This window comes from Sorex araneus, chromosome 5 (genome assembly GCF_027595985.1).
Source record: "Sorex araneus isolate mSorAra2 chromosome 5, mSorAra2.pri, whole genome shotgun sequence".
Classification (NCBI taxonomy): domain Eukaryota; kingdom Metazoa; phylum Chordata; class Mammalia; order Eulipotyphla; family Soricidae; genus Sorex; species Sorex araneus.
Genome location: NC_073306.1, coordinates 149,226,834 through 149,254,485, shown reverse-complemented (window position 1 = coordinate 149,254,485; position 27,652 = coordinate 149,226,834). Strand labels below are relative to the sequence as shown.

Here is a 27,652-nt window from a genome sequence, read left to right as displayed (position 1 = left end):
TGTCACCCTGCCTCTTTGGCAGACAATTTCCCAGATACTCCAGATATTCTCTCTCTACTTTTGGACATTGCGTTTTGCTCGAATCAGACGCTAGATCATTTATTTTCCATTCCTCATTTTGCGTATCATGAGAGGTCCAAGCCGCGTGCTTTACAGAACACTTTTTTTGCAGTTTGTTTCATGCTGTTTCATCGTTACTTATAATCAGTAGGCATTAATGGGACAGTTTGTATAAATTTGGAAAATTTATGTCTTTTTGAGAGTACTTGAGCAAAACATCTCAATTCTTTCTAATGTACCTCTTACCTTGGAGGTAAAGAGAATACTATAGTTTTAGAACTTCTTTTATAAGATATTTATTTTAAAGGTACATGTGAACATTTTTTTTCTCTCTCTCTTTTTTCGGTGGGGGGGCACACCAGCGGTGCTCAAGACTCACTCCTGGCTCTGTGCTCAGGAATCATGCCTGGCAGTGCTGGGGGGCCATATGGGGTGGTGGGGATTGAACTGTGTCAGCCAGGCAAGCACCCTACCTGCTGTTCTATTGCTCCAGCCCCTAAATTTGTGTCTGTTTACCTGTGCCTTATGTGGTGTAGTTTATAATTTCCTGGCCTGCTATATGTATCGACCCCGTTTTACTAAAAAGCACTGTTGTACCCTAGTTCTGAGTTCACAAACATTTTCATAAAATCATTCTCAAGAAGTTGAAATTTCTGAGGAGATAAATGGATCATCATGAGTGATTGATATTATAATAGATTTTCTGTTTCCAGAGGCGCTGAATAAATGCTATGCAAATGAGAATACAGTTGCCCATAGTAACTTTTGTTAAAATATATTTAGGTCAGAGAAGCTCTACGTTATGCATTACCATAATTTGGGGGGAATGTTACCTTTCAGATTCAGAGTTTTCAGACATAGCTAATGGCATTTTAATGAATAATTTTATTAAATCACCATATACATATTAAAGTTTACCTATACTGTTTGTAGGATAGTATATGATTTATTACCCATGTCAGAGTACTTTGGATTTTATTAAATTTGCTACATGGTACAAGTCTGTCACAAGTGCTCTTGTGTTAAGCTGATATCAGTTTAATGGAGGGGTTTGAGTGGGAGTTCTTTATTCTCTAACTTATGTATTGTCTATAGAAAGATTTATTTCATACATTATTGAGGCTGTTTGTGAATCTTTTGTAATTGTTTAATCACCTTAACATCCAGGAAGAACCTTTTTTATAGGTTGAGAATTTTTTTTTTTATCAAGTTCAAGCTGATTCTTTCACTTTCTTCACTTTGTTCTCACCTGCAGTATTAAAAGTCCATGGAATAGTATCGGCTGAGAGGACTTGACTTGACACCCGAGAATGGGAGTTCTTTTGACGAGTGCTAGTTCCGAGAATTGAAGTATGCCCCAGTTAAATTTTGAGATGTGACATTGCCTTATATTTCTCTTGGAGTCTTGGAAAAGATGTTCTGGGCTATTTTTCCTAGTGGTCAGGAGCAAACACACAGCGCCAGTGTTTAGTGCCCGGTAACCTGCGGCTCGCAGCGGCCACTCGCAGACCTCAGGGAAGCACTGGCTGTTTCGCTTTTGTAGCTCTTTCCATCCTGGAATCTAAGTGGTTTGCAAACACTGCCCCACTGAGCGTCAGCCCAGCGCAGCGCAGCCGTCTGTGAGCTGGAATATAAGCACTGTTGTGTGGGCGCCCCGGGAACAGCCGGGGGGAGCGAGCGCATCTCCCGGCCGGACGCCGGCCGAGGACAGCGTGGGGGGACGTTGGCCAGCTCTTGCTGGGTCGCTTTCGCAGGCGGCTCGGCTTCCGCGTGTCTTGTCTCCCAAGTGCGTGCCGTCCCGATGGTTGTGTAATCTTCGCCATTTGGCTTCTGGAGTTCAAACCACAAACCCATAGTTTGCCACGAGGCCAGACCCCCTTTGCGTTTCTCTGCAGCAGATGCCCGTGTGCACGGCACTTGCTAACGTTCAGAGCTGACCCTCCGCAGGGCCCGCCCAGGTGGGCACGACCGTGGGCGCTGCTGTGGGCTGTTCCTTTCTAGTCGCATTCACGCCATTCGTGCTCACTCCATCTGGTGGTGCTGAAGTAGATGAAAGCACTGCTACGTCAAGGATCTTTCTGGAACAGGTACTAAAAGCCCCGAGGTCTTTAGAGAAGGGATGGTAAGGTCTTCTGAGAATCTGTAAGTAGGCAGGGTGCAGGGATGGCACAGAGAACGAAAGGACTTTGTTGGAGAAACCAGGCCAGTGGAAGGATTTCTCCTATTTTTTCATTTATTTATTAAAAAAAAAGTTCTTTTTCTTCCAACTTGCAAACTTTTGTGATTACGTTTCAGTCATATAATGATTGAACACCCATCCGTCTACCAGTGCCCATTCTCCACCATCAGTGTTCCCAGTGTCCCTCCTGCCACCCCCACTCCCTCCCTCCCCTGCCTCTGTGGCAGGCACATTCCCTTTTACTCTCTATTTATCTCCTTTTGGGTGTTAGGGTTTGCAATACAGGTACTAAGTGGCCGTCATGTTTGGTCCCTAGATCGGAGGATTTCTGAAACTCTTGGTCAGGTTTCCGAGTCTCAGAACAGAGGGAACGTTCTGGAAAGGGCTGCCCAGGGCTGTGCGAGGGGAGTAAAGGCACAGGAGAGGAGGAATGGCAGGGGAAAGCAGGGGTCAGTCACATGAGGCATGATAGTGGGTATGGATAGCCACGAGATGGCTAAGAAAATTTGTCTCAGCGGTCCCCAGTAGATTTCTGTAATTTTAGTGGTCACTGAGATTTGCTGCTTTTCTGAGAGATGGTGTTTCCTCATGATGGAGGAGGTTCTGAGAGTTTTCCTGAAGGTGTCAGATCTGTGATTGCTGGATGTGGAAGGCACCCGGTCCTGAGTCCATTGTCTGCCCCCAGAGAGCCGAGCACTCACTGCTCTGGGCCTGCTGCTGGTGGATAGAGGCTGTGGGAGTGAGTCGCAGCCCCAGAGAATCAGCCTCTTTATCTGTGGTATCAGATATCTGGCCAGAGAGCTTTCATATCATTCCAACTGTGACACCAATAGTGACGGTCTTGCATTTATTTTTAAAAGGTATTGCAAAGAGTATGAACGACAGCTTAAGGGCTACAGTGTGACTGCACCACATTCAATGCCAGTCCCCCTCCACCACAGTCTGGGCAACTCTCTTAGTGTCCCCACCCCCGTGGCGCCACGAATTCGAGGTCATAGTTGAGGGTTTGTTTCCATTGACCATCATTATTTCCTGTTTATTTCCATAGGACAGCCATCGTCCCTTCCTTCCCTTCAGACTCACTCACTCGGCACTGACCCTCTCGTTCTCTTCGTGTTACAGCCAGAGGCAGGACCTTGCCTTTCCGAGCATCTGGCTCTGCCGGGAACTCCCCTGTGTGCAGGTCCCGCATACTTCCCAGTCACCTGCCTGAATTGTGCATGTCGCTGGTTTTACATCTGACTATTGCAAATCCTGGTTTTACTTTTTTTTTGGGGGTCACACCCGGCAATGCTCACAAGTATCTCCTGGCTCTGCACTCAGGAATTCTTCCAGGCGGTGCTCGGGGATTGTATGGGATGCTGAGAATCCAACCCGATTGGCAGACGCCCTACCCGCTGTGCTATCACATCAGCCCCCGAAAATTGTGCTTAATGAGCACAGCTGTACATAGATCGTTTTGAAATAGTATTTTATGTTCTTTAAATGTTTGGGAGCAGTAGATTTTCCTGAATCATATGGTAGTTCCTTTTTTTTTGAGGACTGTCCATTGAGGTGGAACCACTTCCCTTTCTGCCGTTTCTACCGGCACTTCTCCCTGCTGCCTTTCCTGGTGCAGGCCGTGCTCGCTGCTGTGGGGTGGTGACTCACGGCCGTTTCCACCTGCGTTTTCCTTACAGTGAAGAGCAGCGTTCTTCCTGTGCTTGTTGGCTATCTGTGCGCCTTCTTTGGTGAAGTGTGTGCTCTTCTTTCTTGGTATTTTGATGGAGGTTTTTCTTTTTGTTGTTTTGTGAGTACTTTCTGTTTACTTAGATACAGCCTTTTATCAGATGTGCGGTATGTAAATATTTTCTCCCATTCAAGTTGATTTTTGTTTGAGGGATGGCTTCCTTCACAGTGCAAAAACTTTTTAGATGTGTTGGTGATCCCATTTATTTCATTTTTCTTTTTTTCTCTTGCCCTTGAAGTTGAGTTCCTGACGACATCATGGAAACCAGTGTCATGGAGTATTTTGCCTGTGGTTTTTTTTTTGTGTGTGTATTCTATCAAGGACTTTATTTATTTATTTATTTAAAAAATTTATTTTATTGAATCACCATGTGGAAAGTTACAAAGTTCTCAGGCTTATGTCTCAGTTATACAATGCTCAAACACCCGTCCTTTCACTAGTGGCCAGATTCCACCACCAAAAAAACCCCAAAAAACCCAGTATACCTCCCACCCCCCACCCCCCAACCCCCCCTGCATAACTGATAAATTTCACTTCCTTTTCTCTTTACCTTGATTACATTCCATATTTCAACACAAAACTCACTATTGTTGTTGGAGTTTCAACACAGAACTCACTATTCTTGTTGGAATTTATCCCCCAAGAATATGGCCCTATTGCTAGGGAAACATTTGATAATTAGTTTTCCACTGATGAGAATGAAGTGATATAAAGGCCGCTACTGCCGCTGCGTGGTTTAGGATTTTTGTATTTTAGTAATTAAGTCCAAGGAGATTTAAATTGGAAATTGAATCATTTCCCTTCCTGGAGCAGCATGGAGCAAAGTTTAGTTCACAGTCCGGAGACATGACTGCAAGCACTCGCCGGGACCCCAAGTAATATAGCTGGCTCTGGATCCTGGTCGTTCAGCAGCAAAGCGGCTGTGCAAAGGCATGGCCACCCGAGTCGAATCTCGGCAGAGCTCGAGCTGGCACCGGCCCCGGCCTGAGACTGCCCAGGCGTCCCGCTGTTTCAAGTTCAAAGCACATTTTTTTTTTCTGTGCCACCAAGTTCATACCTGTTTAAAAGTTCCATAAAATGGCCTGTGTTTTTTTTTTTAAATGTACTTTGTGCATTGAATTCAACCTTTACATTTATTATTACTATTAATTATTAGTGTTTTTGGTTTGGGCCATACCTGGTGGTGTTTGGGGGCTATTCCTGGGTCTCTGTTCAGGAGTTACTCCTTGCTAGACTCTGGGGATCAAACTGTAGAAAATTTCATGAAATATTTTGTCAGACAACAAAAGTCAGATCTGAATGGAAAAATTTTCTCAAATTAATGGAATTATGTATAAATACTTATGTAAGGAATTTTACAAGGATCTTCATAATACATAGGACTCGATGCTGTCTATCTCACTTAAAAAGTATCTGTTGCAGTTTAGAATGACCTCCCGTTAGCTTTTGTGGTTTGGATGTACCAAGTAACCTCACCTTCACCAGCACCAAAGTGACCAGGACCCTCTCTCGCTGTCCTTCCGTCACTCTGAGGATGCTTCTTTCTTCCCTCCATTTCTTCCCTTCTTTCTTTTCTCAAGTCATGATGCTTGCCAGGGCCTCGCACGGGGTGGTGGTGCCCGCGCTGCTGTGCTCAGGGAATCCAGCCTGGTTTGCTTGCAGTGTCTAGTGTCTGCCCTGGTGCTGGCCAGGGTTTCTTCCAGGCTCCTTCCCTCCTGGATGCCTGCAGCTGAGGGCCGTGGGGCTTGCAAGATGTGTTTTCACTTCCTTGTGTCCCCTTTTATCTCTTTCAGTAGCGAGAGAGAGGTTATGTTCTTTGCTTTTGGCCTTCACCCCTTTCATTAAATTGATCCCCAGGTACTCGATTTTTATAGGTACAACTGCAGATGTTATTGCTTCTGAAATTTCTCTCTCTCTCCTTTTACATTATTTGCAAGTAGGAAAGCCTTGGTTCCTGGATATTGCTGTTGTAGCTACTGTCCAAGTCTGTTGCTTCTAGGAGTTTCTTTGTGGAGTCTTTAGGTTTTTCTACCCCGTGTCCTTTTGAGTAATAGTGGTGTGAGAGCACATTCTTCCCGTATGCCTGATTTTATGGCAAAAGCTTTTCGTTTTTTGCAATTGAGCGTGGTGTTAGCTATTGTATATGACCTTTACTATATTGAGGTAAATCCTCCATTTTATTGATTTAAAAAAAATCATAAATGGACACTGAATCTTGCCAAAAGCTTTCCAGTTCTTTTGACATGATCAAACTGTTTGTTTTTTTTTTTTTTTGGCTTTTTGGGTCACACCTGGCGATGCACAGGGGTTACTCCTGGCTCTGCACTCAGGAATTACCCCTGGCCATGCTCAGGGGACCATATGGGATGCTGGGATTTGAACCCGGGTCGGCCGAGTGCAAGGCAAATGCCCTACCTGCTGTGCTATCTCTCCAGCCCCAAACTGTTTTAATCTTTTCCTTCTAACAATGTGGTATATTACGTGAATTGATTTGTATGTTGGAACAAATCCCTCCTGTCATGGTCGGCCATCCTTTTAATGGGTTATTAGTTTGATTTGCTAAGGTTTTACTTTCAGTATCTTTCTGCTTTGGTATCGGTGCAACAATTGCCAGCTATGGTCTCTGTCAGTGCTATTTAATTTTTCTCTAGACTCAGTGTAAGAGATGTTGGGACCAGAGCGGTAGTACAGTGGCTAGGGCTCTTGCCTTGCACCCGGCTGACCTGGGTTTGATTTCTGTGCCCCACATGGCCCCCAGCCTTGCCAGGAGTGATCCCTGAGTGCAGTCAGGAGTAAGCCCTGAACACCACTGGGTCCCTAGCCTCTCCCACCCCCCAAAAAAGAATATTGGCAGTGCTTTATGTATATGTGTTATACATCTATGTAAGTAAATGCAGTCTTTTCTCATTTAGATCTTTACCCAATTTGAGATGAAGATTTCATATGTCAATAAAAATGTTCCACAAATATAATTTTATTTTTATTTATTTTATTATTATTATATTTTTTGGGGTCACACCCGACGATGCACAGGGGTTACTCCTGGCTCTGCACTCAGGAATCACTCACGGCGGTGCTCAGGGGACCATATGGGATGCTAGGATTCGAGCCCGGGTCGGCCGTGTGCAAGGCAAATGCCCTACCCACTGTGCTATCGCTCCAGCCCCCACAAATATGATTTTTATAAAGTATAATTTATTAAATAATTTTGAGTGTATAAACTACCTAGAATTCTTTTGATAGTTTCTTTTTCATGCATAATAATAGTAATAATTGAAAAATCCGATCTTTTGTGTAGAATGTTAGGTTTAAATTAGTCTGTTTCACTTAAATATTTAGTCATTACAAATATTTTAAAGGTATGGTGCATTATAAAAGCATTGCCCTGAAATGAGGCCCAGAGCAGCCTGATTTCGGCAGTGCTTTTAGAATGTGCGGTTTTACATCACCATCTCAGCCAAATAGGGCTTGGTAGGTTGATGATTAACTTCAGGGGTCAGTTCTAGGCCATCACTTATATCACTTGTAGTCCTGTTGATCTTCGATTTGCTCTAGCAGGCACCAGTAATATCTCCATTTGTCCCTGTCTCGAGCTAGTGCAGCCCAATGATATTTGCTCGCTCCAGGAACAGGAAGAGCCTCAAATCGTTCATTCAGAGATTTGACGAAGAAATCTGACCATCTAGTTGGTGGGCGGCCACGAGGTCTTCTGATGTCCCGTGGAATCCAGTCGGTAACAGCTCTAGTCCAGCAGTCGTCTCTGAATTGCATTACATGACCGGCCCATCTGATTTTTGATGTCTTGGCAAACGAGACAGCATCCCTGATTTTTGACCTTCGACGGAGGTCAGAACTCCGGATTCCTTCTCTCACTTGAGTGAGACATGATATTCCCAGCAAAGCTCTTTCGATTCCTCTTTGGGATTCCCTAATAGCGTTCTCATCCTGTCATCCTGTTTGCGTAGGGCCCAGGTCTCTGAGGCATATGTTAGTGCAGGAAGAACAGTGGAATCGAAAAGATGTGCCCTGAGTCGGAGGTTCTTCGTTCTCTTAACCACCTCTTCAACACTCTTGAATGCATTCCACATTGCTCTCTTCCTCCTGCGCAGTTCTGACACAAGTCGTTCCTCATGTTGATTTCTCAACCCAGGTACACATAACTGCTGCATTCGGAGATGTTCGTTCCATTGAGAGCAAATGGAGCTTCAGGGACCAGTTCGTTTTTCATGGACATCGTCTTGTTTAGATTCAGCTGCAATCCGACCTTTCCACACTCGTGGTTGAAGTCGGCCAGCATTTGTGCCGCTTGGCTAATGTTTGGCGTTATGAGAATGATGTCATCAGCGAAGTGGAGGTGGTGTAATTGCCAACCGTCTCTCTTCACTCCCATTCCTTCCCATTCCAGTCGTCGCATGATGTTCTCAAGGGCGGCACTGAAGAGTTTCAGTGAAATGGTATCACCCTGCCGCACCCCTCTCTTTACATCAATGATCTCTTCCTTGTAGAATGGTGAGATCCTGGTGGTGAATCCACAATACAGCTCATAGAGGATTTTGATATACTGAGTTTGAACGCCCTGTTTGGCTAGGGCTTCGATGACCGCCTCAGTCTCAACCAAATCGAAGGCCTTCCTTAAATCAATGAACGTTAGACAGAGCGGCATCTTGAACTCTCATGAAACTTCAATGAGTTCTAGGCCATATCCTTGATAACCTTAATTTAATATTTCAAAAAGTCTTGTCTTGGACATTCTTTTTGAAATAGCTTGGAAGACAAAATAGAAACCTAAGTTACCAAAACGACTCAGACAAACAAGGGTGTGCAAAAAAGGGGAAATATATATGCACATATTTGTATATATATTTCATGTATACACATACATACATAAATATATGTATATATAAGTAATCTAATTTTGAGGGAAACATCTTGATGCCTAGCAATTCTAAGTGTCAAGGTTCTGTGTGGATTAGTGAAAAGAACATGTATTAAAAGATAAAACAGATTCTTTTTTTTTGCTTTTTGGGTCACACCTGGCAACGCACAGGGGTTACTCCTGGCTCTGCACTCAGGAATCACCCCTGGCAGTGCTCAGAGGACCATATGGGATGCTGGGAATCGAACCCAGGTTGGCTGCATGCAAGGCAAATGCCCTACCTGCTGTACTATTGCTCCAGCCCCCAAGATAAAACAGATTCTTTCAAAGAATCTCTGTATTGTTTTCCAGAGTGTGGGCCAAGAAGCATTCCTACCATAGTCATAGTGCCTGTCTCACTGCATCTCTGCCTATACTGGTTGTTTCCATTTTTTTTTTTTTTTAATATTTGCCATTCTCAGTGGTGTAAGATGATACCTCATTGTCATTTTGACTTATATTTCCCTGACAGTAAGTGACAGTAAACACTTTTTTACTATGCTACCTGGCCATCTGTATGTCATCTTTTGGTTATTCCCCATTTTTGATGGGATTTTGAGTTTTTTGTTGTGCTTCCTATATCTTGGCTACTAGCTTTTAATCCAGCTTATTGCATACAGATATTTTATCCCATTCCATGGGATATCTTTTATTTCGGCTCAAGTTTCTTTTGAGATGCAAACATTTTAAAATTTGATGTAGTCCCATTTGTTTGTGTTTGTTATCTTTGCCAATGAAGCAAATCATTGACCACACCTCCCAGTACAATAAACAAGGTATGGAAACAACCCAGGCATCCATTGACAGGTGAATGGATAAAGAAATTGTGGTATATATAAGCACTGGAATAGTAAGCAGGTATAAGAAAAAATGAAATCATGATTCACTGCAGAGTGAATGGAACTGGAGAGTATCATGTTAAGTGAAATAAGTCAAAAGGAGAAGAACAAATCCCAGATGATCTCACTCACCTGTGGAATATAGAAAGAAAAAGCAAAGATAGTATTAAGCAGTGACAAACCTTTGACTGTGGATTACAAATTGATGAATAAGCAGGACTGAGTGGGAGGAATAAAGGTTGTAGCAGAAGGGTCTAAGGACAGTGCTGGTGGGTGATGGGCTGGGTGGGGGTGTAGAGGGAGTAACTGTGTAGCCATATTACATATAGTATGATATAAAAGCAAAAAGCCAGACAAAATTTTGACTCATTAGAGAAACTCAAATTTAAATCCAGATTTGTAGATTATTTAAACTCAAATATGAAAAACAAAGGTGCACAATGCATCACTTAGTTTTGTTATCAGTGCCCTGAAGGTTGTTTGTATGTTGTGTGGAGATGATAAGATGATACAACCCCTAATTCTCTCTCTCTCTCTTTTTTTTTTCTGCTTTTTGGGTCACACCTAGCGATGCTCAGGGGTTACTCCTGGCTTTGCACTCAGGAATTACTCCTGGCAGTGCTTGGGGGACCATATGGGATGCCGGGGATCGAACCCGGGTCGGCTGCGTGCAAGGCAAACGCCCTGCCCGCTGTGCTGTCGCTCCGGCCCCTCTAATTCTCTTTTTAATGAAAGGATGTTAATGCTTGAAAGTGAACTCATGGCAGTATTTACATCGCAGGGGTAGATCATGAGACAGCACATCACATAGCAATCTCCTACACTGCCCCAGCCTGTTGGAATTAGTTCATCTGTATGTAGCAGTGTGTCATTGCCGTGACTTTGGTGTTGCCTACTTTTCTGTTTGTTGCATAACTGCAGGAAAACTCTGAATTCCTCGACGTTTGAAATTACCATCCCTGACACCTATCACTATGCTTGGCACCCACTCGGCAGACAGATGGTTAGAGATTGGATGAGTGGACTTTATATTCACTCAGCCCTTGTCTCAGGTCTTGGCTTCATCAGTGATCTGGCTTTGTGGCCTTAGTCTTTGGTTCAATGAGGATAACAACACCAGCCTTGAATGATCATGTGAGCATTAATGAGAAGATTTAGAAGTCTGTCTGGTATGTAGACAAGTACCAAAAATAGTCCACACTTAGGGGTCTGACTGGGAGGAGAGAGACATAAATACTACTAGGGCCCAGACTGCTGTGTGTTGGGCTTTGTATTAAGTGTTTGACCACAGACTGGATGAGAATCAAAAATGTGGCTCCGTTATTTTTGTGTGTCCATACTTCTGCCCACACAAAATAGTGGTACATATTAGAAGGAATCTGATATATAAGAGGCAAGAAGCAACCCCTTTGTTATATTTGGCTTGGTTCAGCCTCTTATTACAGTATCATGTCTAGTTATTCGTTCTCATTTTAAAGAGGATGTTATAAAACTGTGTAGAGTGTGCTGGGAAGAACCAACAACTGTGATTAAAAAAGAATCGAAATTGGTCCTTTGAGGACACTTTACGGAATTGAGTTTATTTGTTCTGGAAAAGAGATGGTAACAGTTGGTGCACTCTCAGGCACACGAAGGGTTATTCTAAGGAGGATATTCTCATGTTGTCCTGTTAATACGCAGAGGCCCAACAGAGGAAACCGACTTACTTCATTCAAAGAAAATTGTGTTAAACACTGAAATTGACTATCAAGGGATGTTGCGGAATCTTCATTTTTGAAAACGTTTTAAAAGAGCAGCAGCAGATGGTTACTTATTGAAAGGTTTAAATATTTGACCTCATCAGTAACAGGCAGGATTTTCCCCAACTTTGCTTGATAGTACTTTTATTTATTTATTTATTTATTTATTTATTTATTTATTTATTTATACTCCTTTTTGTTTTGTTTTGCTTTTTGGGTCACACCCAGCAATGCTCAGACATTATTCCTGGCTCTACACTCAGGAATTACTCCTGGCGGTGCTTGGGGGACCATATGGGATGCCGGGGATTGAACCCGGGTCAGCAGTGTGCAAGGCATATGCCCTACCTGCTGTGCTGTTGCCCCAGCCCCTCTTGTATTTATTTTAACTTACCAAGCACATATCCCAGGTACCATACTGGGAAGCCAATTATAAATTGATCATTTTGTTTCCTTTGCATCTTCACTGTTGGGTTATCATGAATGAAGACATTTAAAATTTTAGTTGTGTTAGAAATTAATTTCTTTGAAGTTATCTTACATATGTGAAACAGCCCATATTTGTATTTTTCACCCTGGTGGGCATATCAGAACCATTACTTGAGATCATTCACCCACTCAAAATACCCTTTGACTCTTTTGGCAGGGAGTCATCCTGGTGTATGATATTACGAATTCTCAGAGCTTCGAGAATCTGGAGGACTGGTACACGGTGGTAAAGAAGGTGAGCGAGGAGTCGGAGACGCAGCCGCTTGTTGCCTTGGTGGGCAATAAAAGTAAGTCCTTGGGGCCTGCCAGCGCGGCCAGGTGTACTCTGTGTTCCTAAAAGCTTTTATTCCTAAAAGAGTTGATGCTGGGAAGAGAAACAGGTGCAGCTTTCTGGAGCGAGTTAGTTGCTCGGTTAGAGAGTTGCTCATGCAGTGCACAGTGACGTTTCCGCGGCAGTATGCACGCTGGGAACGGCCCCGCCTTCTCCGCTGCTCGGCCGGTTCCTCCAGAGGGGAGTTCTGCGTGTCAAATCTATAAGGAAGTGTTGTGGATGCTTAAGAACGGCAACTCGGGCTGGTGCGATAGCACAGCGGGGAGGGCATTTGCCTTGCATGCGGCCGACCTGGCTTCGATTCCCAGCATCCCATATGGCCCCCCAGCACCGCCAGGAGTGATTCCTGAGTGCAGAGCCAGGAGTAACCCCTATGCACAGCTGGCTGTGACCCAAAAAGCCAAAAAAAAAAAAAGAACGGCAACAACACAGCTGCAGAGCAGCCCAGGCTGCCCCAGAGGTTCCGGGAGAGCGTTTCACTTGGGGAGCCCCGTTCTCGGGAAGTACTGCCTGTGAAAGGAGTTCTGTCTCAGAAACTTCCTTTACTGGGTTTTTGACATTTGGTCTGAGGTGTGTGTATCTGCAGATATTTATATAGGTATGCAACACACATATATATGCACATATATAAATAATAAGTACATTAAAATATATACCAACACACATATTTATATATTCTTTTAGACTAGTAGGGGAGGAATAAACGTGTAAAAGTGAGACTTAAGTAATTTAAGTTGTTTTTTGGGCTGTAGTGTAGAGCAGGGTTTCTCAATCTATTTCCCGCCCCCTGACCCTCTTTCCTTCCTGCCCCCGCCCCCTGCCCCTTTGAAATATCTTGGGGGTCCACTCTCTGGTATAAAGCAATCCTAAGGCTGAATTCGGTGTTGGGCTGTTATGTGGTTTCTGGAGTGCACTTACCTGGAAAAGGAGGCCTTACTCAGAGCTTTCAAACATGCAGCGGATTACGATATGTTCTAATTTTCTGCAAGTTATTTTAGGTCAGAAAAAAGAGAAAATGAATTCAAATTATACCACGGAGGGTTCGGTCTGAATGGTTTCCTGACTGTAGGTATTGAGAGCAATATCCAAGTACACTACCAAGAGAATTACCTTCTCCAAGGGTCAGGCCATTTTTGGTCTGTAATTGTTTAGGAAATAGTGCTTCCTGCAGGACCAAACCAAGATTTCTTCATTATGTGGTTTTGCATGCTTAAATGAAGATTTAATAAACCCAAGCCTTACTTTCAAACCATTAAGAAGCAGTCGAAGAGTTAAAGGTACAGTTATTATCCTGCATTATAGAAAATAGAGTTACATATCACAGTGATGACTTGGGTAGGATATACAGGCTTTTGTTTTAAACACGAGTTAAATTCTTCTCACCCGTTTTGTAGTTTGAACTGAGTGGACCAGATGCTTTTCAGTTCCTTGAGCTCCTCGGCTGCAGAGTGTAAGTTTGGATGAGACGAGGCTCATGTTCTGAGTCCAGCCTTTTGTTTTATGAGACCATTTCTTCATTGGAATGTTGCAAGCACATTGGCTTATCGTATGGTCAAATTTGTGCTTTATTACAGGTTTCCTGTCACCTTTTGGGAAATTACAGAGTAGGGAAGGGACGGTTGCTGGGATTTGTTTTCATTTCTTTCAGGATATAATCTCACCACCATCTGAGTAATGGTGGAGTGGTACCTAATTATATACACTGTGAATGTGTTTATGCGATCTCGTGAGCATCCCCTATTGGTCACTGTCAGAGACAGGATATCACACTGATGGGCACTGGGGCTGTGCTGCTGGGGCCATTCCCAGGTTTTAAAAACAAATCTTACTGTAAGTTATATTCATTTATGCAAAGAATTAGTACAGAATTACATTTGAGAGTTAATAGCATAAAAGTTGAGTTTTTTTTTTTTAACTTAGCTGCAAGCTCTTGTATGGATTTGTAATAGTCTTGGAATGAGATCATATGATAAAATGTACAGTCACACAGAAAGCTATATAGTTAAAATGCAGAGGTTAAATATTAACATTTTCCTGGATATTATTTACTGCATAATTTAATACTGGCTTTATTTCATACATAATGAAAGTTCTTATGCTTTGTATTTCAAAGTTTTTGTTAGGTTAGTATAGTAATATGTACTCATTTTCTCTTTTGGTAGATAGTTATGCTGTAAAGCAGGGAAATTATCAAAATTATTTTATTAGAGATAAATCATTGGTTAAAGATAAATCAGTGTAAAATAGGATGGGAAAGCCTCTAACTGAGAGGATTGTGTTTATTATCTAATATAAGCATCTCCAGTCTAAATGTGCTTTTTCTTACTCCTCATTGTATCCAATTCTTTGTAACATAAACAGAAAGTATTATGTTGAAACTATGTGCTTGAGTTGTGAAAATATTGGCAGTAGCAGCCAACTTTTGGCCCAAGTTGAGTAGGACAGAAGAACATTTCCATATAAAGTGTGTGTGTGTGTGTGTGTGTGTGTGCACATGCATGAAAATATTGCATGCTAGAAATTGTATAGTCAGTTTTGAAATTATTTGCTTTTTATTGTTACAGTAAATTCTCAGACACTTGGATTGAGATAATCTTATACAGAATGAATTATGGGTTTATGTTTTAATGAGAAATTGGGTTTGATTATGTTTCAAAGAGTAGAGGAGGTTCACGAAGTGGCTAGTTAGAGGAACAGGCCTGCATTGATGAAAAGACAAAATGGGCAATTAGTAAATTACACTGGAATATGATATGTAAACGGTCTATGCTACCTAACATTCTCCATTCTGATACTAGTTAGTGTTCTTACATAGTACAAAGTGTTTTAGGCCGGTGGGTATGACTCATTGGTAGAGTACTTGCCTTGCCATGTGTGAACGCTGGGTTTAATTACTTACACTGCAAAAAAAAAAAAAAGTGGAAAGATTTCACAATGAAGTGTTGGGGCTGGAGTGATAGTACAGCAGGTAGGATGCTTGTCTTGCATGTGGCTGACCTGGGTTTGATTCCTGGTACCACATATCGCCCTCCCCTCCTCCCCTCACCCCCTCGCCAAGTCCTGCCAGAAGTGATCTCTGAGTGCAGAACCAGGAGTAAGTCCTGAGTGTGGCCTCAAAATAAAAATGAACCCCCCAAAATGATGTGTTGAGTTCAGGTTAAGATTATAGGACACACATTTTAACATACTAATATGCTCTGTATAGTCTTTGCTACTATGCCTACTTTCTTCACTAAACAATAGTGTAATACAAGATAGCTTACTTGGCATCTTATTCAAACTTTTTTTGGTGGGGGGCACTTGGCTATGCGCAAGAGCTATGTTTGGGGTTGACCTTGTCGGGACCAGGGGACCCTGTGTGCTGGGGGTGAGTCCAGGCGTCTTGCAGAGAGAATGTGTGCTCTTACCTTGTAATCCCTTCAGTTTAGGTTTCCTCATCCCAAAATAAGTTTCTGAAAGAAATTGGTGTAAAATTAAAGACTAAGTGAGCTACTGTTTGAAAAACACTCAGCACATGGCTTTAAACATAGTATTCAACAGTTACTTATGAATATTAGTCATAATAATAGCTTTTGTCCCTGTGAACTAGTGACCAGAGAACCAGCTCAGCAGGTTGGCATGTGATCTGCATTCAGGGAGCTGGGTTTGAGGGGTTTGATCTAATAACGGTCCCTTGAGCATAGAGCTGGGTGGGATGGGGTGGGGTGGGGGCACCCTCCAACTGCCAGTATTGCTGGTATGTCTCAAAACAAATGAAAATTGCTGACTAGAGCCTTACTGCTGATGATCACAAATTGCAGAGTAGTGGAGCCATAATAGATGTTTTACAAAAGTGACTTGGGGCAATGGTTCCTAGAGATTTGTTGGTCACCATCGTATTTCATTATTTCTTTGGTTTTGTATTTTCTTTGTTCTCACACTGTTTTCGGTAGGGCAGTTCATTCAGCAGACATCCATGAATTTTAGCTATGTGTATTCAGGTAGCATTTATAATTTCACAAAGGCCTTAGAAGTACTTAAAACGTGACTAAGTACTGCTAACTCAAGTCTCAGTTTTTTTTTTTTTCCCCCTCTCCCATCTAAAAATTTCTAACAACCCAGCTGCCTTTCTTTGGCTCTGATTCTTGACATTTGTAAGTAGAGTTGTATTCAGATCTTCATGAAAGCCCTTCTTTTCTCTAGTGAGCTAAAAATAAATCCCTGTTAGTTAGCTTTCAAAGAGGGAAAGAGGGTAAGTCGTCTACTTAATAATCCCCGTGTTTCATGGAAATTCTGCTGAATTTAGGTCGCGCCTGGGGCTCCCAGGAGAGTGACCTGGACTGCATGCGGTGCCAGCCACATCATGACCTGGCAGCCAGGAGCAATCTGGGGAGTTTGGGAGGCGGCTCCACGCACGGAGAATCTGTTCAGAGCATCAATAGCGGGGTTCTTGTTCTCGGTCTCATGCTGCCAGCATCAGGCCTGGCCCCACAGAGCCTGAGCGAGCCTGAGCAGTCCTCATCCAGGTCAGCTCGGTTTGGGGTGGCGGTGACCTCCGCCGTCTGACACAGCCACTGCCTCTCCTGTAAACTCCTGCGGTCACTCCGAGCTTTGCTCTTCCAAGTGGCTGGTCTGTTCTAGGATTCTTCCGGTCAGTGATTTTCACTGCACAGAGTGAGTCGAGGAGCTAAGTGATATGCCTTCCTCCTCCGCCTCCTCCCTCGTGCCCCTTTCCTGCATGAGAGATGAAGAATTCTCCTTCTCTCACACCCGCTTTTCCTTCCTCAAGCTCCCTAACTTAACCTGGACCTTGAGGTTTCTTCTGTGTTCTTTCTTTCTTCCTTTCTGGAGCTCACCTCTTTTGGGTTGCTTGCATCTTGCTGCAGGGCCGTCTCCTCACGCTTGCCTCTCCTCTGCAACTTTGTCTTTCTGGACCCCTTCCTTGTAAGCCACTTAGTCCTTTTGTCATTCTATTTCTGACATTTCATTGCCACTTGCTATGGTTTCTTGTTTGTTTCCCCTACTAGTATCTCAGCTGTATGAAAGTGAAGGGCCTTATATCCTAGAACGGTGCCTGAAGGAATAGCTGCTGAATGAATGAATGAGTGAGTGAATACAAATATTTTCAGGAACACTGTTGGAATATGAAGTGTTTATGGCCTCTGGATATGTTACTCCTGGGGGAAAATGTTGCTTTCTTTTAAAAAAAAATACTTTTGGGGGTAGACTCCTAAATCAGTGCTCAGGAGAGCGGTGGGGGTGCGGGAAGTGGTAACCTTTTGGCAGTTCACAGCCAACTGGGTCATTGGTTCAGTGCAAAGGCCTGGGGGTGCTGGGGATTCCCAGGGATATATGCTTTGGGCCCTCTGAGGCTAGACCCAGCAGTGCTTGAGGACTTCCAGGGCTGCATCCAGCGTCCTCAACTGTGCAGCCTGGAAGTCCTCCAGGGCTTCCGGGAGATGGTGCTCCTGGAAGATAGACAGTGTTGTGCGCTGTCTCCTGCACAATAGGTGGTTTTCTCAACAAGGAGAAATGCCCGCGTAGATCCAGGGCATCTTTGGGTGATCGTCATGCCCTTCTGCTCTGCTGCATCCCAGTGTGGCGGATAATGCCAGAGAGTTGCCTAGTCGGTGTATGTCCAAGTCACTTGACATTGGGTCGGATTTGGGATGAAATGTCACTGATTTATTGTCATGGTTTTAGGTTAGATCTCGTCACTTAGGAGCTTTGCTTTTTATGTAACACGTGACTTTAATATTATTATAGAAACCTACATTTTTGACTTCATAAAGTTTTGAATTTTTCAGATAATTAAAAAAATCAGAATCTGCATTAAAATACAAGTATAATATCTCAGTGTTTTAAGGCAAGTTCAAATTAGGAAAGGAAGGAACGTTCAGGAATATTGGAATTTTAAGAGACTAAATTTAGGTTCACTCCATCTATCCAGGCACATGGCATTTTAATTTGTCATTTTGTTATTTTCTATCTTTAAGCTGCTGTGTTTTTCCTACTATCTGATCCATCAGCTTGTTTCTCCCCTGACCAGCGCACATTCTCGGTTGGATAGATTGTAAACAGAAATTAGCGGGGGCTGCCTAGGAGCTGCCCCCTTCCTGATTTATCACTGCTTGGCAGAGGGGTGGTGGTCATCAGCAACTCGTACTGGGGGTAGGAATTATCACGCTCCAGTATAGAGTGGAAGGATGAATTATTTCTGCTCTTAAAAGATATTAACCAGATCCTTCCCCAAATAAAGACTAATAACTCAGATTCTTAAACAATCTTCATGACAGATGAGGGTCTCGAGAAGAGTGCATCTACACTGATTAACAGCGTGGAGTGTATATTCTTCCAAACAGTGATGGATTGTTCTCGGACTACTATCTTCCCCCAGGAAGTGATGTTTTACACCGTGAGCTTCACAGGTCACATTTTAATGGTACCCTGTAAGTTGTGTTCCCTGAACTCACTGAAAGTGTATCAGTAAAACAAGTAAATTTCAAGTTGAAAATTTTACTGTCCTCAATAAAATTATCACAAGGCTTTTAAAAGACGATTCTTTCTGCTCGGTAATAGAGCAGTGTGAAGTGGGAGTTGTGTGTTCGGCTTGAAAGAACGTTGTGGGAATTGACACCCATGTGCTCGTTTGTCATGTTACTTTTGAAGTTTTAAAAAATTCTTGTTTTATCTAGAAATAGATACATGAAACTGAAATGGGTACCATGTTTGCTCCTCGTTGAAGGATTCATAGCATCTTCTGTGTATAAATTTTTCATCTACCGTGTATAACAAAGTGAACGAGTCTATCACGGTTACCAGTTGAAGAGGGTTATGGTTTAAAAAGTATAAACAAATCCTTGAGGATTTCAAGAATTTATTCTTTTTATCCATTTTTAATTAAAACTTTCCCTTGACCTATTTAGTGCTTTGATTCTTTTTGTTTTTGGTCTGTACCCAGCTGTGTTCTGGGCTTGCTCCTAGCTCTGTGCTCAGGGATCACGTCTGGCCGGGGCTCTGGGACCCTGTGGAGTGCCGGGGCTCAGACCCAGGTTGGCTGCACGCAAGGCCAGTGAGCTCCGTACCCGATATCCTGTCTCTGCAGCCCTGCCTGAAAAACACTTTGATTGAGGGCCTTGGATATGACTCTGCAGTAGAGCATTTGTCTTGCTTACGTGAGGCCTTGGGTGAAATCACCAGCACCACACAAAAAAGTATTATCTTCCTTCTGTTGTCATTATTCCATGGGTGTATGCAGGGCCTCACGCTTGTTTGTACTGCTAAGATCATACCCTCAGAGTCGGGTGACACCAGTACGAGGGGTGGTGCCAGGGTTCTTTTTCTCTTTGAGGTTGAAACTGTACTGCCGGATCTCCAGAACTCACTTTTTATTTTTTTCTACTTTCCTCCCTAAAATCCATATGAATGCTTGTACTTTGCAATGTAAATAAATAATTCAGGAGCTATTTGTTTTCTTTTTTTCTCATTTAGCAAATAGTTCTTGAGCTTGTACTTGGGTAGATGGATACAGAAACGGACAGAGGAAAGGCCCCACCTTCATCTCACTGGGTGTTCCACTAAAGAGAGATAGGCAATTAAAAAAAGGCAATTACGTGATATATTTGATGATATAGAAGCGCTGCGTAGATGAATAAATCATGAAAGGGAGGATGATGGGTGACAGATGATGTGGTTTGAAAAAGGTTCATTGACTTAAAAACATTTATTCATTGCTCTTATTATTGTTTTTGTTGTTGTTGGCCCATGCTTGGCAGTGCTCAGGGCTTACTTCTTGTTCTGTGCTCAGGAGTTACTCCTGGCAGGCTCAGGGGAGTTAATGGGATGCAGGGGACCGAACCCAGGTCATCCGTGTGCAAGGCCAACCCATTTGTTGTACTATTGCTCTGGCCCCCTTAAATCTATTTTTAATTTTGGTTTTACAGTACTGTTAATAATGGTTTCTCATGGGCATAATTCCAACATCACAACCTTCACCAATGTACCCACCTTTCTCCTCCAAGAAGCCCCCCCCTCCCCTGCCCCCAGCTCATTTGTGTTAATCATTCAAGACATGGTCATCAGGGGGAAGTTTGAGGTGATGCTCGAACAAGGCATTAAATAAGGAGGAGAATGAGCAAACCACTTAGGTATCTGGAGGTAGAGTTATCTCCATTGAGGAAGGACAGGTGCTGAGGCCTTGTGGAGGCTGAGTGTTGGTGCTGGGATGCTAATAGCCATGCATGCTGCATGTGAGTGTGAGTTTCTAGCTGTCAGGGACTTGTGGAGCGAATACTGCATGAAAGAAGTGGGGCAGGAGATGAAGTTAGCTCTCAGAGGGAAGGCTCTCTTAAGGAGCGAGGAGGAAAGCCTTTGTAGGCCTCTTATCTGGGGTTTGGACTTGCACTTTGTGTGAGCTTGGAAGCCGCTGAGAAATTCACTCCGGGGAAGTAGTGTCACTGGCATCCCCGTCGTCCCCTTTCCTTTCCTTTGTGACTTTGCAGTGCCGGATTGTGCCGGCCATTTGGGGGTGCACAGTGGCCGCAGAGCTTGTTGGGGATGGCGCACCTTTAGCTGCGAGCTCCAGCAGATGCTTGCATTGCTTCCTGCAACACCTGTAGGGGTGTCGCTGTGGTCCCCACACTTGTGCTTGTTGGGGACCACTTAAGTGCTCTGGGCTCTCAGACTCACACACCTGCCAGCACCACCCTCAGCATATGCGGGTGGCACCGAGGGTTAAGCTCAGGCCTTGCGCTTTCTGCCATTGAGCTATTCCCTGGACCTTCTTAACTTGTGCGAAGACCAGTCCATTGCCTGAACCTACACTGCCATGGTGCAACTTCTGAGCTCGATTGGCGGAGAGGAAATTTTAGGACACTACTTACGTGAGAAATAATGGTGGCCTGGCCCAGGGTGATAGGGTGGGAGTTGTGAGGAGAGCTTGCCTTCTGGGTCTGGTCTGAAGGGAGGAGTGATAGTTTTTCTCAGAGTTTTGTAGAGTAGAGGTACGCAGTAGAGTCGAGCAAAAGCAAGATAAGGCCAGATTATTTGGCTTAAGCGTCTGGACGGTTCAGTTTCTGAGATGAGAAGGTTTACAGGAGGAAGCTCAGAAGTTTGGCTTTGGACATGTTAAGTCTGAGGTACTTACTGAGCATCTTGTGGAGATGTTTGGTAGGCAGCTGGGTAAATGAGTCTGAAGTTCAGGGGTAGATGAAGTCTGAATGTGGGAGTTGGTAACATCCTCAGGATAACAAAACGCCTGTAGGCTGGATGATGAACTTGATATTGGAGTGAGTATAAAGAGATGTTCTAAACATGAAGTGTTTAGGGACTGGAGTGGTAGTACAGCGGGGAAGGCATTTGTCTTGCACCGGGTCCATCCAGGTTTGATCCCCGGCATCCCATGTGGTCCCTTGAGCACCATCAGGAGAAATTCCTGAGTGCAGAGCCGGAAGTAACTGATGGGTATTGATGGGTGTGACCCCAAAAACCAAAAACTGAAAAAAAAAAAGATGAAGCCTTTAGCTTACAGCCTTGTTTTAAAGGGAAAGTGAATGTGAGCTCAGCAAGAAGTTAGAAATTGGCTGGTGGAGGTAGGAGGAAAATCCTGAGGGCGGAGGGTGCCTGACGCCAGTCAAGGTGTTTCACGGAGAGGGGAGGAAGATGGTATTCTCCAGCTGACGGCTGAACGTGACCAGGCCATGGAGATGTGTAGGGGACATTGGCAGTGACCTTGGAGTGTTGGTGAAAGTGGAATAGAATGAATCCAAGAGAGCAGGGAGGGAAAGGATCCGAGGAAAGTGGACTAGAGGCGGCGCATCCTTGCAGTACCACCAGAACAGGGGTCACTAGCTGGGCGAGCAGCAGGAGGGGTGTGGGTCGGAACTCTTGGCAGATACCCTCACAGGGGCGAGTCAGGCGTGCTGGATCACCTGATAGGGCTGTTTCCAAAGCTCTTTGTGCTTGTGTTTTCCAAGGAAGCTCTGGAGGAGTCCTTGCCATTCTCTGCTCTTTGGTCCAGCACGCCGATCCCGATTCAGTGAAAGAACATGTGACACCTTTGAGGACTCCCCCAGTTCTCAAACTTTTTTTTGGGGGGGTGTCACACCCCATGATGCACAGGGGTTACTCCTGGCTCATGCACTCCTGGCAGTGCTCAGGGCACCGTATGGGATGCTGGGAATTGAACTTGGGTCGGCCGCGTGCAAGGCAAACGCCCTACCCGCTGTGCTATCACTCCAGCCCCTCTCAAACTCTATAAAGAGGGCCTGGGGGAAGTGAGCAAGCAGAGGAAGTGAGCAAGCAATATTTCTCACTTGATTTTAGTAACATTAGCTAACTTAATTTGTTTTTTTAAATTGAATCACTGTGAGATAGATCCTTACACAGCTGTTCATGATTGGATTTCAGTCATACAGTGTTCTAACACCCAGCCCTCCACCAGTGCACACTTCCCAGCACCAGTGTCCTCCAATTTCCCTCCTATCACTCCCCCCCACCAGCTTGCCTGCCTCTATGGCAGACATCTCCCCGCCCCTCTCCCCTTTCTCTGTCCCTTCATCTCCTTTTGGACTTTGTGTTTTTTTTTGACTTTGTGTTTTGCTAACTTTTTGTTTCTTAATTATGTGACTCTTCTGAAAAAGACATTTTTTTCAAAGAGGAAAATGTTGCTTTGTTATTATTATCATTATCACTATTTTTGCAGTTGTACAGATGTTCTGCAATTTCAGATTTTCTAGGCAGGACTTTCTGCCTTGCTCACCAGATCAGTTGTGAGTGCACAGAGAGTGCTTGGTAAACACTTATTATGAATAATTTAGCAAATTAATTTCCTGCCATGGTAAAAGTGTGGAGCTATGATCTTTATTTTTTTTTTTCTCTCTCTCTTTGGGTCACATCCGGCGATGCACAGGGGTTACTCCTGGCTTATGCACTCAGGAATTAACTCCTGGCAGTGCTCGGAGGGACCCTATGGGATGCTGGGAATTGAACCCAGGTCAGCCGCATGCAAGGCAAATGCCCTACCCGCTGTGCTATTGCTACAGCCCCAGCTACGATCTTTTAATGGTTCAAGTTGAGGGGGCTGGAGAGAAAGTATAGCAGGTAGGACATTTGCCCTGCATATGACCAACCGGGTTCAATCCCTGGCATCCCAGATGGTCTCTCAAGCACCGAGCACTGCCAGGATCACTCAGGCACTTCCTGAGTGCAGAGCCAGGAGTAAATTATTATTTTTTTAAAGGTAGAATTTATGGGCCAGAGATAGTCAAGGGGCCTGGCATGCCACCCTCGCCCCTCCTTCTCTGGTACCACATGGTCTTCTGTGCCTTGTCAGGAGCAGCCCGTGACACCCAGAGTAGAGCCAGTGTGTGCTAGAGACCCCTGAGCACTGCTGGGCTGGCCCAGGTAGTCCCAGGCACGCAGGACCCTAGAGTACTGCACCCGGGGTCTCATGCGTTGGACTGCAGCCATCGCTGGCCGAGAATTGCTAGGAGGCCCCCAGCCTGTGCGTGGTGTTTGAGAGACCCCCTCTCCCCAGGCCTCTGTGTGCTGTTTGAGAGACCCCTTCTCCCCCTGGAGAAGATACTGTATTTTCTCTTTCACTTACAATATTTATTTGATAGTGAATGGTATCAGTTTTAGTAACTTTAATATAGAGAGTTAATGGAGCAGATTTCTAAGTCAGGCCACTTTTAAGTTCATATATGGGCTCACTTTTGAACTACACTAATGGTGTTTACCTTCTTTATAGCTCAATTTTTTTTCATCTGTAAAGTGGGGATGATAGTAGCACCTACCTCAGAGAGAGGTTGCTATAGGAATTTTATATGCGTTTATATAAATTATATATATATATATATATATATATATATATCTCCTCGAACTTGTCCTGCAATATAATAAGTGCTTTTGTGTGTTGGTTATTCTTTGCTTCTCCAAATTCTGTCTTCTGGTTATGGGTACTGGGAAGATAGATTGATAAGTATATATGCATTTTTTAAATTTATGGACTTAAAGGTCAAAAACATAAAAACTTTGTGAAATGTTTTTGAAATAAATAGTGGTTAAATTTTTGGTCAGAATTAATGTTTGGAAGCCAAGCTTAATTTATAGTTTGGGAGTATATTTTTCTGAAACGTTATTTGAATTCATTTGATGGAGGTGATATAATTTTGATATCTGATCTGCATGGTGAAAGCTGGTGTACAGTTGCCATGAATTTTTATCACAAGTTTATTTTGCTATGCAGACTTGTGTCTAATAAAAAAAAAAGATGCTGCATAAACCATGGCTTGAGTTTGAATGTGCTTCTGTTTTTGGTTGAGGTATAAATGTTATTTCTGGCTGTGTCCTCCATACTTAGCTCTTCTTACAACAAATGGAAAGGCCTTAATTGTACCTGAGGGAATAGTTAATCCACAGTGGACATATGGTGGACAAAAGCTGAGTCTAGTAAATGAAATAAAATTATAAATGGTAAACATGTGAATGCCTACAAAGTCTGGCAGCTATGAAAGATAGAGTATTGTTTGAGATTAGCAAAGTTCGTGCACCAAAGAAAAATGTTCCCCCTCCTTGGCATATTATATATGTAGAGTATATTTGATTAAAAGATACGTTCTCAACTTATGTATTAAGCATATCTGCCTTTTTAATTGTCGATTAACCTTTGTGATATGACTGGGATGTCATCAGCAGAGTTTGATGATCTCACGTTTTTGGAAAGTTACTGCTCATTTGATTGGGGGCAGTTAATGAGCATTAACCCAGAACAGCTCTTGGGCTTTATGGATTTGAGCGTTATATGTGGTTGCACTGCTCCAGCAAAAGGTTAAGTATTAATGGAAAATGGTCACAGCCCTTTTACTTAAAGAAAACATGTTACTTGTAAGTTTTCTTTTGATTTTACTTTAACAGTAACGTTGAATGTCTTCATTCATTTAGCCATCCATAAAGCAAATATTGTTGCACATGCAGCGGATAATAAGTCTTTTTAGGTCTACTTGTGTGGTATGTCACGGATCATTAACTGCAAGTAACCACCTGACTCGAGGGAAGCCTGGAAGCATCATTACAGTGAAATAAGCTCTTATTTAGGTATCACTGTAGCACATTGATTTATAGAAATGTCACCAGTTGCTACTGTGAAAATACATTCTCATTATCATTCAGGGAATGGCAGAGATTAGCTGTTGTAAACTGTAGAAGAGATATATTACTAACAATGGGAGAGAAAGAAGAAATGTTATTGCGGTCTGTACTTTATCTAATATTACTTCTAAAGAACTAGATGATTAATCAGGTCGCATTTGCTGATTCTTTAGGATGCTTTGAAGTCTGTATGTGATTCTGTTTATGTTGACTTACAGGCATGTTCTGAGTTCTCCGTAATGCTCGATTCCTTGAACCAGCATACCAAAGACAGTAGCAAGACTAGTACCATTCCTTAGCACAGGTTGGGGAGAAGGTAATGAATTCTTTCTTGGAGCACATGGCTGCTATCTAGGCACACAAGTCACGAATCCTGACTTCAGTGAAGTTAAAGGGCAGTGGAAGTAAGATAACATGAAGGGCAAGAAAACAGAAGAAAACCTACAATTAACTTAAGTACTGCCCTATCAGAAGGAAGGAAGAGTTGGCAGCTAAGGAGACAGAGGAACTCTCTGGAACTTAGACTGAATGTTGTAGATAGGTTGGATTTGGATACATAAGAAAGTATCCAAATTTCTGAAGGTATCCAAATATCTCAAAGACTGGATTTCAGAGGAAATGGAGCCCCCCCATCCACCCCACACCGTTTCTTGTGGTACTGGGGCTTGAACCCAGGTTTTACACATGCAGAACGAGAATTCTACCTCTGAGCTATATTCCTGGAATCCCAAAATGTAACATTGTAGGATCAAGCATATTTAGATATACATCTTGACTTTCGGCGAAATCTTGACTTTTTCTTAAAATTTTTGGTTTTTTAAATAAAGTCTGTATCAGTTATTACTGTTTTTTTCCAAAACAGTGTAAGATATATTGCAGGATAACATTGGGTTTGTCCTTTCAGCCCTCTGCAAGGAACTTAGTTTACCTTAAAGCAATGTCCTTTCTGTATGGACACAGGAAGACAGTTAATATTATGCTTTGTAACTTGGGAGCTGATTGACTCCAATACTATTTACTCCTGGGCATCTGCTTTCTTGACTCAGTTACCCTTAGTTCCTAGTACCCCCAAAGCAGGGTCCCAAAGAGGGACAGAATGGACCCAGGGCAAACTGTGAGCTACCCTGGCATCAAAATGAGCCAGGCCAAAGCACCACAATACTCAACTATAAGTTGAGAACATGGTCATAGAAAAATGCTGTCATGATCCAAAAGTAATGATGAGCCTAGGACTCTGCTGGGGTTAGGAAGACTAACCTCACTTGAGTACTGTGGTCTAGAAAATATAGTGAGATGTTTGTTGGTTCCCAGGAAGAACCAAACAGTTTATATCTCTTACTGTGCTCATACAGAATGACATTGCTATAAATATTAGAAGTAAATTTGCTATAACCAACTAAGTGGATTACTAGCTGAGGAAAGAAGAAAGTGACAGACCCTGGATGGGATCCCTCCCTTGAGCTGATCTCCTAGTAAACTGGAGTAATCTCCTTAGATGAAATTTTGTTAATTTCCTGGAGGAGTGGTTTTACCCCTCTTTGTTGATTTGTTAATGTTCAACCCATCACCACCCTATGTGATTGCTATATAAACTAAGACTGTAAGAGAAGTAGAGAGAGAAGACACAGAAAGCAAGAGAGAAGACACAGAAGTAGGGGAGATGACACAGAAGCAGAGCACAGAAGTAGAGAGAAGACACAGAAGCAACAGAGAAGATGCAGAAGCAGGGAGAAGACACAGAAGCAAGAGAGAAGACACAGAAGCAAGGGGGAGAAGACACAGAAGCGGGGGAGAAAACAGAGAAGCAGGAGAGAAGACACAGAGACAGAGAGAGGTTGGAAGAGACCAGAGGAGAGATTACAGAGTCAGAGATAGAGAGAGACAGACAGAAGAGAGCATAGCATCACACACAGAAGCAGAGCACAAGGAGGAGCCATCCCAGTCCAGTCCATACATGGTGGCTTGAGAGCACAGAACTCGAGCAGTGAGAGAGAAAGAGTGCCGCCCCAAGAGCCCGCGAACAACATACACACATACCCCTTCTGCGCGTGCGTTTGTATTTTTTACAGTATAATTTACTTTTTATGTCGTATTTGATATCTACATTATTGCAGAATTTTAATAAAATTCAGTCCTTGCACTTGGGCTCCTTGGTGCTCTTTTGTTTTTGCAGTAGTTCATAGCTTGTTGTTCCTTTCTCGGCTCGTGCTGAGTTTCGTAATGGTGGGATGATGACCCCTGTG

General features: G+C 43.3%; 1 protein-coding gene across 3 annotated transcripts in view; it reads left to right on the top strand.

Annotated features, from left to right (window-relative positions):
- Nucleotides 1–27,652, top strand: part of RAB28 (RAB28, member RAS oncogene family) — a 78,780-nt gene that overhangs the window by 13,871 nt on the left and 37,257 nt on the right. For all 3 annotated transcript variants that reach the window (XM_004619117.2, XM_004619118.2, XM_055140127.1), the window contains exon 4: nt 12,108–12,237. In XM_004619117.2, the coding sequence (XP_004619174.1) occupies nt 12,108–12,237 (130 nt within the window). The remainder of the gene's footprint in view (nt 1–12,107; nt 12,238–27,652) is intronic.